Genomic DNA, 13,474 nt, shown 5'->3' on the forward strand with positions numbered 1-13,474 from the left:
AATGCTGCCGTTATATATCAATCTGTCCCACAGTCTTTAGAGCGTACAAGACATTTCATTTGACTTCTCAGGATAAGCTGCCATGAGTGTATTGTTTATGGCCGTTCTGTAACTTAGTTTTTTAGCAGTTTTCAATTTCTCTGTAGTTTTCATTTCTCTCTGAGCTTGTGTCTGGAGACCAGCTACCATACATTACACACAGTAAGTAGAGGAGAGTATGTTCCATACTAGTTGTCCCTTGCTCATTCACTCCTAAAAGGCCCCATGACCATTCACGACATATAGAGAGGAGTTTTGACGTGTTTTGATAGGAATAAGGTACTTTGGTAGTGATTAGAAAGTTCTTGTTTAACTTCAGGATCGGGTGGCCTGGATGGAATTACCCAATTCTGTTTTGCACCTCGATATTTGCATTGCTATACAAGGACAGAGACAGTGAGCGTCTCTACTTGACATTGTGGGATATAACCAGCGCATGCCATATTCCCAAATGATGAGAATTATATAATCTGACTTTCAGAGTTGGAAGGAGAAGGAAATATGTATGTTTACCCAGCCTGTGCGGGAAGGGGCCTTTAAGAGCTTTGACCAGCTACAATGGCTGCTCTTTTATCAATATTTGCTAGTCTGGCATAGGTATACAGTAGTGCACAACTCATATCTGTTACCACTCACTTCCTTATTGACTCTCTTCCTTCTGTCAGGGTGACTAAAGGTCTAATCTCCACTATTTATATATAAAAAACAAAAAACTTGAGAGTCTTCATTAGGTGATACCTTTTTTAAAGGCTATCTAATAATGATGACATTACAAGCTTTCAAGGCTCTCGGCCTCTTGCTCAGGTATAGTATATTATACCTGAAGAAGAGGCCGAGAATCTCGGAAGCTTGTAATCTGTCATCATTATTAGTTAGCCATTAAAAAAAGGTATCACCTACTGAAGACTCTCAAGTTTTTTGTTTTTTATATTTCATACCCACTGGCTAACACGGTACAAAAACACACTTTTTCCTTCTACTATTTATAGTCAACTGCTAATGTCCCATTTGGCTCAGTTCCCGATTCACACCAAGACGTAATGGGATGCTGATGTGGGACCGCTTACAGAACAGCAGGGGACTGACACATTATAGCTAACACCTACGCTGTTCCCAATGGGTCCGCTGTGGAAGTGCACATCCTAAGGACATATACTGGAATGGTGTCTTAGTTACATAGTAGATGAGGTTGGATGAAGACATCAGTCCATCAACTCCAATCTATAACCCTACAATCCCTGCAGTGTTGATCCAGAGGAAGGCAAAAAACCATGAGGCTCCGGTCAATTACCCCATTTCAGGGGAAAAAATTCCTTCCAATCTGGCAGTCAGTCTTGGCCCTGTTTAGGGAGGTATACGGTTTCCAGTTGCAAGCAAAGCGTGGGACAGATATAGAAGAGCTCCCGCATCATCTTCCAAGCTAGAAAGCTCCTGGTCTTTCACTGGCTAGATCCGACCACTCCAACTATAGGAACTAAAAAGCTAAATTGAATAATGTTATATGCCTGCAAATGGGCTTTATTTTAAGGGAGAAGCCCCACACATAAAGGAAAAGGTCATGTTATTGAGAGATACTGTTACCACAGGGAATTAATTGTCTATTGAAACGTCCCCTTGCACTACTGTAGGTACTTGCCTCATGTAGTAAAGACAAATGGTTTTTATATATACTTATTGGCCCTCTCTGGCTTACTCTTAATATCTTGTGTCATGGAGGGTCAAAGTGACTGCACAGAACTTTGCAAAATTCTTCCGCTAGAAGTCGAAGAGGAGAAGGGAATGGGAATATTTTACTATTTCTGACTTTCTGTACATTTATCTTGTTTTCTCTCAGTGTATGAGATATGAAAATGTTATGTTTTGGCATTAATAAAAGTAATATAATAATACTTAACTATTTATTTTAATTAAAAAGTAACTACTAAATGCAATATATATCTTGAAAGCAGATGTAACTTTGTTGTACTACCACATTACCATATACAATTGTATGTGTATATACGTAAAAAAAAAAAAAAACGATATATACTTTATCATCAATTCTCCTAGACTTACTTGTTAAAGCTGGCTATAGACTTTCATGTGCCTGGAGCAAAAGTTCAGCTTTCCATTTTCAGTTTTCTGCTTTGACCTAGGTAACAAGGCTTATTGGCACCCCTTCTGGCATTCAGATCCAGGGACTTTGTTGTCTTCCCTCCAGCTATGTCCCTGCACTTGCAGACAGATTTTGAGGGAACTCATCCGAAAGGTTGTTCCTAACATCTTGAAGAACTAATCCCAGATCTTCTGTGGATATAAACTTGCTCCAATCCTTCTGTTTCTTCATGTAATCCCAGACAGACTGGATGATGGGAGATCAGGGCTCTTTGGGGTTATAGCATCACTTCCAGGACTCCTTGTTCACCTTCACATTGAAGACACAGAAGGGCGATGTCCCCAGACATACAGCCAATGTTATTAAGAAGTATCTTAAGTGTAAATAAGAACAAAACGTCCAGGAAGTGATGGTATAACACCGCAGAGCCCCAATTTCAACATCATCCAGTCTGTATGGGATTACATGAAGAAACAGAAGGATGGGTGCAAGCCTACATCCAAAGAGGTTCTTTGAAGTAGCCCACTTTATATGTATGCTTTGTGACTTTTTTTTAACCCTTGCTATCATTTCCATTCTGAAAGTGCATGCCATGCAAAATCCATACTGGCTTAGGGGTTCTCCACTCCTTATTATAGGGGCCATGTTATGGTCCCATATCTCATCTTGACTTTGGATCTAATGACCCAGCCTAGTTGTATCAACAATCCCTATGTTAGTTTGAGTCCTTAGACCCACAGTTAGAAAGGGATTTGCTACTGTAATACCATAATAGACGGCCTGAATGCAGCCTAAGGGGTCTTTTCCACGAGAAGATAAACAGATCAATGATCCAGCCAGTTGACCGACACTTGTTTACTTGCATTTTCATGTCACAATTATTGGAAGAAATTGTTTGTTTCTCCTCTCCTGTAATACCATTACTTTTATGTCGGCCTCTTATTCCCAGAGGGGATGTGCTACTGACAAATGATAAATGGTTTGGCCGCATAAAAGATGAGATGAATAACAAACAAGTGTTTTATGGCTTATCATTCGATCGCTGGGCAGGCAATGATGGGAAACAAACCTTCGTGTAGGTATCGTTCATCCTATCATGGCCCAGCGTAAAAGGCCCTTAAGTTGTGCCTCATTACTAGGCAGCCTCAGGTCTGACACGTTCCTTACTTATTCTCATGTAAATGTCTGCAGTGTTTCTGTATTCCAGACTGTGAGCCTACATGATACTTGCGGTACATTAAAATTGCAAGAATTCATTTATTACCTCCGAATCTCCAGCACTACTTCCTCCGTCATGTCATAAATCATAGCGTATCTGCTCTAGAGTTGTTGCAGTGATATGTACTCTGATATTAAAATGTGTGCTTCTTACAGAGATGCCAGACGCTGCCTTGACAATACTTGGTGCATGCTGTAAACTACATCTCCTGCCAGCACTTTGTACCTTGGTGAGTATAAAAGGCATGTGGAAAAAGTAAAGGTGGCAAGCTATGGGATTCTTTGTGTCCATTGTATTCGAGGCGTTAATCTCTCTGCAAGAAGAAAGTCTCAGCAAAAAGTTTCTATTATTCACATCTTCTATATTCTTGGACAACAAAAAAATGGTTTCCAAATGCAAAATGAAATATTTCTGAAGACATATTGGAACTGTTTCTTATACACAGTCCAGTCACATTAATGTGACCACCTGTCACTATCCAGAATAACCACCTTTGGCAGAGCGGACCGCTACGAGACGTACAGGAAGAGAGGGGATGTTGTGATGATATTCACTGGGATGTTGAGCCATGCCAACTCCAGTGCCATGTCCAGCTGCGTTAGGTTACGCGGTTGAGCATCCATGGCGTGAACAACCCGATCTAGGTGGTCCCACAGTCTCGATTGGGTTCAAGTCCAGGGAATTTGCTGGCCAAGGGAGTACGGTAAACTCATCCTGGTGTTCCTCGAACCATGCACGTACACTGCGAGCTTTATGACACATCGCATTGTCCTGCTGGTAGATTCCATCATCCTGAGGAAAAATATTTTGCATGTAGGGGTGAACATGGTCCGCAAGGATAGATGCGTACTTGTGTTGATCCATTGTGCCTTTCGCAATGATGGCTGATGACACGTGCCTTCTGCAATTTGGTTGACGTCAAAAGTAGGATGTGGTCACATTAATATGACTGGACTGTGTAGATTTCATTTCTTATCTGATCAGTAATACAACCCCAATCCCAATGCATTGTGTAGGAGTGACATCCGTCCTGATGGACTCCAGGCATCTTTGTATTACATATACAACCATTTATCTGAAAAATTGCCCCGCCACAGGAGTAATGTCCGGCTGGCTGTGGCTTCCACCACCAAAGTCAGAGCCTTACTTGGTGCTCTCAGATGCAACCCAACAGGCCATGTTTTAGTAGTGTTTTGGCATTGGTGAGATAACCCCTTTAAAGCTTATTGTAAACATACATTTTTATGCACAAGGCCATAGATTTCTGTGCATCCATTTCATTAAAGGGGTTGTTCTCTGAGGATAGACGTTCGGTACAAGTCCAGCTCCTAAATTTCAATTTATCAGTCAGTGTAAAAATATGTTCCAGTGGGGGTTTGAGGAAGGAGATCCCCTTAAAGGGGTTGGCCACTTTCAGACGAATATTGACAAACAAATGTACAATAAAAAGATATACAATTTTCCAATATACTTACTATATCAATTCCTCACGGTTTTCTAGATCTCTGCTTGCTGTCATTCATTCTGTTACTTCTAGAGGATAAAACTCTGACCAAACTCTGACCATGGTCAGAGTTTTATCCTCTAGAAGTAACAGAATGAATGACAGCTAGCCAAAATCTAGAAAACCGTGAAGAATTGATACAGAAAGGATATTGGAAAATTGTATATCTTTTTATTGTACATTTGTTTGTCAATATTGGTCTGAAAGTGGCCAACCCCTTTAAAATTGCTCTTGCCAAGAGCAAACAGGTAGACAATATGGCTAGAACTACGGCATGCACAGGGGATCTCTCACTAATTTTCCATATGTTGTAGCCTCCATATTGCTATATACCTTGGCAGATGTTCCTTTCAGGGCTTTACAACATGTCTTGGAGTCGGCTTGTGGGTTCCAATGGTTACAGTGTCTCCAAAATTGCCTTGAAAACAGTTTGAATATAGAAATGTTTGCACGTCCCAAGCACCGTGGTCCACACAATCAGCTGATCAGCATAGGGGCCCCTACCAAACTAATATTGATATCCTATCATAGGCCATCAATATTCTGTATTTGAAAACTCCCTTTAAGTGGAAAAAAAAGCTATTTTCTGTGAGCTTCTAGTAATACAGGACACAGAAATATATGAAGAGTTGCATAAAAGACTACAAAAATGCCCAAGGTTTACCTCGTGAACGTAAACCACGGACTGTACTAAAATGAGGATAAATGTGCAACTCATAATTGGGTCACAAAGGGAAGGAACACTACTAAAATAGACTTGGCAGAGACTGAAAGCCCCAATAATGCTCAGTATGCATTTGCAGTGTGTGTGTTGTGATTTGTCTTTATTCGGTTAGTGCAGCGAGGCCGCGCAGTTCTGGCCAGAGAACAAGCATTTAGTATGCAGAGAAGATCAAACCGCAGCTTGTCTGCTTATGAGATTTCCTCAAGGATATCACTGAGACAAATATCATTGTTATCTAGAAAGGCAGATGACGGCCATATGACATTTCATTGCATGCACACACAGATTTCATTTACTGTTTACTTATTGTTTTATAGATTGGTTAGGCCATTAAACCTAGGGCGCTCAAGGTTCAAGCCATGAATACAGACTTTGTAGGGATTAAGTTGTGATAGAAGTGAAAAATGTGACAGCATCATCATATGTTAGCATGGTAACCTAATATGCCACTAAAACCTATGAGTTATTCAGAGCCCTAAAACTGCACCCAAAGATGTCTTTGTGGCCCATCTATGCCAGGCCTACAATTCCATACAGAGTCTTATGGAGCTTTAATTTTTTCTTTCGGATTCCTCCATGACTTGTTCCAATATCATGAACAACCTCTTCCCTAGGACCAGTATACGGCTTCACAAAAAAGTCTACGTTTTAATAATATGGAGCCACAGGGATTGTGTGTGTCTGCATACGGCTGTAATGGAATTGCTAAGACAGCAATTCACAGAACGGTTAAACCCTGGGAGGGGCACAAGAGACAGTGAGCCCTAAGCTGAAGCCCCCCTCTTTCCCTTCCTATTGCCAGGCCCTATCCTAGGTAATAGGCGACAACCACGAGGACAAACCCTCCCTGAATACGTGAAACACAAAACGCAGACAAGACGAACAACAACAAAGGGAGGTCAGCTAGCCAGGGTTCGGTAACAGGAGAGCGATGCAGTGCCAAATCGGAGTAAAGAGAATAGTCAATGAGAAAAGCCAAAGGTCAGGTATAATAGTATAAGCAACAGGTACAGTAAGAGCAGGTATGCACACGGCAATAACAAGCACTGGTGTGAATGGGAACCAAGGCTAAATAGGGAGGAAGAACCCGCCCATGGAGTTCACAGGAAGGCAGGCTGTCAATCAAAGGGCAAGGCCAGATTAACCACTAAATGGACAGAGGCAACCTAGGCAGAAGACGGGTGTGGTGCAAATCCAATTAAGGACTAGAGCCGTGTTCACACAGTGCAACTAAAAACTTTACGCAGATTATCAAACTGCACGCGCCTCCTGCGCCGCAGCACACGAGCAGAGGGTGGCGCAGGGGCCCGAACAGGCAGAGATGTTACAGTACCCCCCCTTTTATGAGGGGCCACCGGACCCTCACCAGACAAACCAGCTCTAGAGGGATTCTGAGTTTTCCCTGCCTTGTATTTTGGTTCTGCTTGAACCACAGACACTTGAGAACCAGGCAAACATTTTTTATTCATCCAGCGTTTCTGATACCACCAGGTTTTAATACCGGAGGGGCGCTCCCAACTTTTAGTAGCTGAGACCTTCTCCTCACTGACACAATCTACAGAATGTAAAGCAATACAGTGAGATGAGCACTGATTTCCCCACTTTACCAACTCCTTTTTACCCCAATCCAAAATAGGGTTATGGAGCTTCAGCCAGGGGAACCCCAAAATAACATCAGCAGAGAGATTCTCCATAACAAAAAGGCTTATGACCTCTGAATGTGAAGAACCCACTTGCAAAGAGATCAAGGGGGTTTTAAAACTGACTTTACCCCTGGCCAGTGGAGTAGAATCCGCTCCCGTAACAGACATAGGCGAGTCCAGTGGCAAAAGCTCAATGCCCAAAGATTCAACAACTGAATATTTAACAAAATTTGCTGCAGACCCAGAGTCAACTAGGGCCTTGCCAGAAACAGATCTGTCTCCAGAGGACAGAGACACAGATAACAACATCTTATTGTTATTCCCCCCAAATACCTGGTTGCCTGAGTGGTTCTTCTGATTACCACTCAGGCACTGAAGTCTTTGTGCAGGTGACAATGGTCTGATAGAGCAGTCTCGGATGACATGACCAGGGGAACCACAGTACAGGCACAGGTTATTCCTGAGACGATGCTCTCGTCGTGTCTTGGCGTCCATAGCTCCCAGTTGCATGGGTTCCTCACCAGAAGTGATGGGAGGAAAGGTAGGTTTTTCAGAGGAGAGAGAGGAAGAGACAGAAAACTTGGAGGCAACAGACCCTACTCTCTCAAATTTTCTCGGATCTTGCGGTCAATACGGACCGCCAAAGTCATGGCTTTCTCAAGTGTCGGGGGATCTGGGTGACCAACCCAGAGCTCCTTAACACGGTCACACAAACCTTTTTTAAAGTGAGCCTTTAGCGCTGACTCACACCAACCTGCAGTTACACTGTACTTACGGAACTCTGCGCAATACTCCTCTGCAGAGCGTTTTCCCTGCCGCATGGTGAGGAGTTGAGATTCCGCAAGCGCAATGTGGTCTGGCTCAGCATAGATAGAGCCCAGGGACTTAAAAAATTTTTCCACATCAACCCACTCCTCAGCCTCAGCAGGGAGTTTAAGGGCCCAAGCTTGTGGGTCCCCCTGTAGCAGAGATATAACCACTCCCACCATTTGGGCCTGAGTCACATGTGGATTAATCCGAAAATACAAGCGACAAGACTCCCTGAACGTCTCAAATTTTTCACGGTCCCCTGAGAAACGATCTGGGAGTAACATCTTGACCTTGTAAGGTGCCAAAACAGCTGGGGATGATGCAGCAGCCTCAGTAAGGGTCTGAACCTGTTTAGCAAGCTCAGCTACCAGGCCGGTCAAACCTTCCAACTTGGCTGCAAAGCACTGAATAGGATCCATGCTGTCTGTAGGGAAGCAATGGATGTAGGTTTTTGGGCTTGTTATTATGTAATGGAATTGCTAAGACAGCAATTCCCAGAACGGTTAAACCCTGGGAGGGGCACAAGAGACAGTGAGCCCTAAGCTGAAGCCCCCCTCTTTCCCTTCCTATTGCCAGGCCCTATCCTAGGTAATAGGCGACAACCACGAGGACAAACCCTCCCTGAATACGTGAAACACAAAACGTAGACAAGACGAACAACAACAAAGGGAGGTCAGCTAGCCAGGGTTCGGTAACAGGAGAGCGATGCAGTGCCAAATCGGAGTAATGAGAAAAGCCAAAGGTCAGGTATAATAGTATAAGCAACAGGTACAGTAAGAGCAGGTATGCACACGGCAATAACAAGCACTGGTGTGAATGGGAACCAAGGCTAAATAGGGAGGAAGAACCCGCCCATGGAGTTCACAGGAAGGCAGGCTGTCAATCAAAGGGCAAGGCCAGATTAACCACTAAATGGACAGAGGCAACCTAGGCAGAAGACGGGTGTGGTGCAAATCCAATTAAGGACTAGAGCCGTGTTCACACAGTGCAACTAAAAACTTTACGCAGATTATCAAACTGCACGCGCCTCCTGCGCCGCAGCACACGAGCAGAGGGTGGCGCAGGGGCCCGAACAGGCAGAGATGTTACAACAGCCTACGTGTATGAGTCTTGTGGATGAAGCCTTAGCTATGAAGTTTCCTGCCCAGTCATTAAAGACTTTCCCTTTGTTTTAGTGGGCTCTCCTTTTCCAAGAGTCTGGGGTAGCTGAATATTTGTCGGAAGGTTTGTGGTTTGGAACAGCCAACGATCAACCACAGTTCATCTCTTGGATGGCAGTCTAAAATCTAAGGCTGCTTTCACATGGAGTAAACACTCTGCTCATTCTGACACGTAAACACGTGGCAGAGTGAGCGATGTAAAACAGAATCCCATTGACTTCAGTGGGTTCGGTCTTACGCGCACTACCCATTGAACTCAATGGGAGGCTTTTTTACCTATTGCTTTCAATGTATTACGCGTGTATATATATGTATGGCTGGGGTGTGTACTCACATTGTGACAGTCGCATATGGCTGAAACCCCACCCAGACATGACTGCCAAGGGCACAATGTATTTATGTGATCATTGACAGCTGCAACATAGGCAGTCACCCTTAAAAAAAATAAAAGCACAATACTGAACAAATTGTATTGAAAATATTAAGGCTTGGGCCCACATTTACTAAAAAAAAAACACAAGTCTACTTAAAACATTGGAGTGGTAAGTTGCACTAAAATTTACAAAAAGGCGCACTCATTGAATAAATTTGATTCTCTAGAGATCCTGGCCACCTCTGCCATCACTTACCCAATTTGGTTACTGTTGAAAAAGTCACAAACCTTATTGATTACCTAAATTGTTGCACTGATTTCTGCACAGTTTATACCAAACGGCCTGTTTCACATCTGCACATGGGTTGTCGTTTGGGGAGTCCGCTTGGGGAAACCTAATCTACATAAAATAGCAGTTACCTTAGGAAACTCGAGGACCCCTTAGGCTATAAGGGTGCATTCACATGGAGGAAAATGGTGAGGAACTTGGTGAGGAATTTCAGCGCTGAAAAAAAAGCCTCCCATTGACGTCAATGGATTCCTTTTTCCACTAGCAGAAGTCAATGGGAGGCTTTTTTTTTCAGCGCTGAAATTCCACACCATTTTCCTCCATGTGAATGGACGCTAGTGGGATCTGTGTGGTTTCTGTGCAAAAAATGTGGAAAGAAAAGTGCTGCTTTTCTCTGCATTTTTCATGTGGATAGGAAAATGGAATGACCGGAACGCAGATGTGACCCGGGCCTTAACTGCATCATAAACAGGGGCTTTGTAAAGTTTATTGCACTTTCATGACCTTTGCTCTTGGTCTTCTTGTGCTGTATTATTTTGTACAATTCTGAAAGCGATGGAGTGATTACAGAAATAATAGCAATGTCAGAGGTTCAGGCCAGTCCGCATCAGCACATCTTGTAATTGAAACTTGGAAGTAAGCGACCCTGGCTTGCTGCTAGCGTCGCCTCACCAAAGCCTTCTAGACTCAAGAGCTTGTTTAGAACTATAAATTGTAACCTCTCAGCCTGCGGGATTAACCCCGTCCTGTATTCTCTCTTTAATTAGCCAAACATAACATCAGATGAAGGACTTTGTTCAAGGACAGAAGCGCTGCTGTCTGATCTCATCGACCAAGACACATTTCAGATTGTACAGAGGTTGTTCTCTTTATCTAACATGAAGCTGGAGATGAATGAACAAGCCATACATGCAATAACCTTCAAGGATCCTGGCTTTCTCCCTCTCATTCTCTACATTGCAATGTCTGGATTCAATGCATTAATGAAAAACCTGAGGATTTGACTTATTCTGGACATTACCCTTGGTCCCAACATAGCAATCAATTGCATAAAATGAGGCATACATGCTATTGGATTTCTTCAATTGTGATCTGTACTTGTAAGAAATGTTAAAAGTGCAATGTTTTATGCGTACTTATAGTATTCCTAGAATTGCTTTTGTAAGTTGTGTTTTTGTATGTTTTTTTAACCTGTATGCACAATTTGGGTAGAAAATGTATAGCTACTTATTTCTGTGATACTTTTCTAGATTTTTAAGGACTGGTCCTACTAAAGTCAATGTCCACTTTTTAACATCGCGCTATTGTTAGGTTACATAGTTAGAAATGCTGTGGCAAAACACGCAAATCCCATCCATGCTTTGCAAAAAAATTGTGCACAGCAGAACTGCTGCAATCGCCAAAAAATTAGCATTTTTGGAAATCGCAGCATTTCAGTTAAACCTACGGAAACGCCGGCAGTTTCCCTATAAGGCTCCGTTCCCACGGAGTAACACGCAGTGCACAGGGTGAGCGCTCAAAACAGATCCCATTCACTTCAATGTGTGCCGGCTTACGAGCGCTACACATTGAAATCAATGGGAGGCTTTTTAACCCATTGAATGTGTAGCGTGTGTGAGCCGGCACACATTGAAGTGAATGGAATCTGTTTTGAGTGCTCACACTCTGTATACGTGTCTGAATGCGCGGCGTGTTACTCCATGCGAACGGAGCCTAAGTATAATGGAAGCAGAAGGTCATGTAAGGTAGACCCCAATTACCTATATTATGGAGAAACTTCCTATTCAACTCACAGAAACTTCACAGCCATCAGTCTCCTTCCTGGGTCATTCTGTGTCAAGTGAACCAATGATTTTTCCCTCTATATTTTTAATTCTTTTGAGATTTTGTCATTTGGTAATAGTGTGTCAGAGAATGCAAAATGTGAAGAAAAAAAAAATTCTAGAAATTTTTTTGGATTTTTAATTGATTTTCAAAGTTCAGAAAAAGTGCGAATTTTGGTGTTTCCTGCCTTTACATTTCTCCTCATAACTTAGGCTAGAAAAAAGATAGAGAAACAAAATAAACGCCATTCTACTCAGAACTATACAGGCTTTCACCAAATATGTCACAAGAGTATCTTTGTTAATATTTTACCCATGTGAACACAAACGCAAAATTTTAAAACGCATTTCCGAAAAAAAATGTTTTATTTAAAAATTTCAAAAAAATGCACATGGGCCTGCTATGCCCTTAGCCACATCTGTACCAAAATTCAAGTTGGGATCGCGATGGGATAATATTTTAAAATACAACTATTACAGTGTCATTCCGAAAATCTTGAATTCAGATCTGTTCAGCCTGTGGTCTAAAATGACAGTGAAGTCCATGAAGTGGTAGAAGGCGGCACAAGATGGGCAATGGATGACATAACTGGTTATGTGACCTGTGAATATAATCGGCGCTGGTGGCTGTCTACTGTACTCTCCAAAGATTGTGAAAATGAAGACAATAAAATTGACTTTTTTGCATCCTTCTGGTCCAGCACCATCCTTTTTGTATCCAAGAAAACCAGACATTTTACAAGTCAACAAAAATCAGATATTAACTCAGGTGGAGCCGAATACCATGACAGGCCGTACATACTCTTTGACACAAAAGGAAATGGCCATTGCTAGTAAGCGCTTATGGACAGGATTACATTTCACTCACTAGAAAGGACAAATTGATGATAAAAGGCCAGTAGTTTAAAAATGTCCTATTAATGGTTTGATTAGTTCATATTTTATAGAATGAGGATTTATCTACTGGACTATTTTTCTTAATTAATTACATGTTTAGTGATATAATAAAAAACAATTGTTACATGTAGAAATAGGTGTTATAAATATTGGTTCTTGTACTCTTGTTAACATATAATTAGGATGAGACTATTTAGAAAATCCCACTTGAGGATATGAGCAGCTCTTTTCTTTCGGTTTGTTCAATGCATTCAGGTTGAAAATGCTGGACAAGTTGTGTTATGATGATAAGGGCTCGTTCACATCTGCGGCCCGGTCTCCGTACTTAGGTTTCCGTTTCCTGCCTAAAACACAGGCAGGATACGGAAACCTGCAGGAGACTTTCTCACCCATTCATTTGAATGGGTGAGAAAGCTGTCCGGCCGTGCGCGGCGGTGAGCGTTTTGCGCTCTCCGCCGCGAAACCGGGTTTTATAATCCGGACACAGAGTCGGACATGCAGTACTCTGTGTCTGGATAAAAAAAATCCGGTTTCGCGGCGGAGAGCGCAAAGCGCTCACCGCCGCGCACGGCCGGACCCGGTCTATGGTTTCCGTCTTCTGCATGGCATAGAACCATAGAACGGAGACCCCAAACGCAGGTGTGAACCCAGCGTAAGATGTATTTATTCTGGCACTTATGGGATTTGTTTTTTGTTTCTCTTTATTGTTGCATATAAATGTTGAATTCAGCAAGTTGTAATTTGAAAAGAAAAAAGGAAGAAGCTCACACAAACCTAAAATCAGATGATTCAAGGCTTAAAAAAAAAATTAAAAAAAATTGATCCCAATTTGGTCCCAAGTTGAAAACCTGTACAAATATAACCAAGAACACAAGCAACACAAATGCATTTTTTCACA

At 42.3% G+C, this 13,474-nt stretch overlaps 1 protein-coding gene across 1 annotated transcript in view; it reads left to right on the top strand.

The window, feature by feature from the left end:
* GSDME (gasdermin E) overlaps positions 1 to 12,891 on the top strand; it is an 89,115-nt gene extending 76,224 nt beyond the window's left edge. The window contains exons 9-10 of the mRNA XM_075271447.1: positions 3,509 to 3,582; positions 10,624 to 12,891. Coding sequence (XP_075127548.1) covers positions 3,509 to 3,582; positions 10,624 to 10,860 — 311 coding nt within the window. The 3' untranslated portion in view covers positions 10,861 to 12,891. The remainder of the gene's footprint in view (positions 1 to 3,508; positions 3,583 to 10,623) is intronic.
* Positions 12,892 to 13,474: the final 583 nt, after the last annotated feature.

This window comes from Leptodactylus fuscus, chromosome 4 (genome assembly GCF_031893055.1).
Source record: "Leptodactylus fuscus isolate aLepFus1 chromosome 4, aLepFus1.hap2, whole genome shotgun sequence".
Lineage (NCBI taxonomy): Eukaryota > Metazoa > Chordata > Amphibia > Anura > Leptodactylidae > Leptodactylus > Leptodactylus fuscus.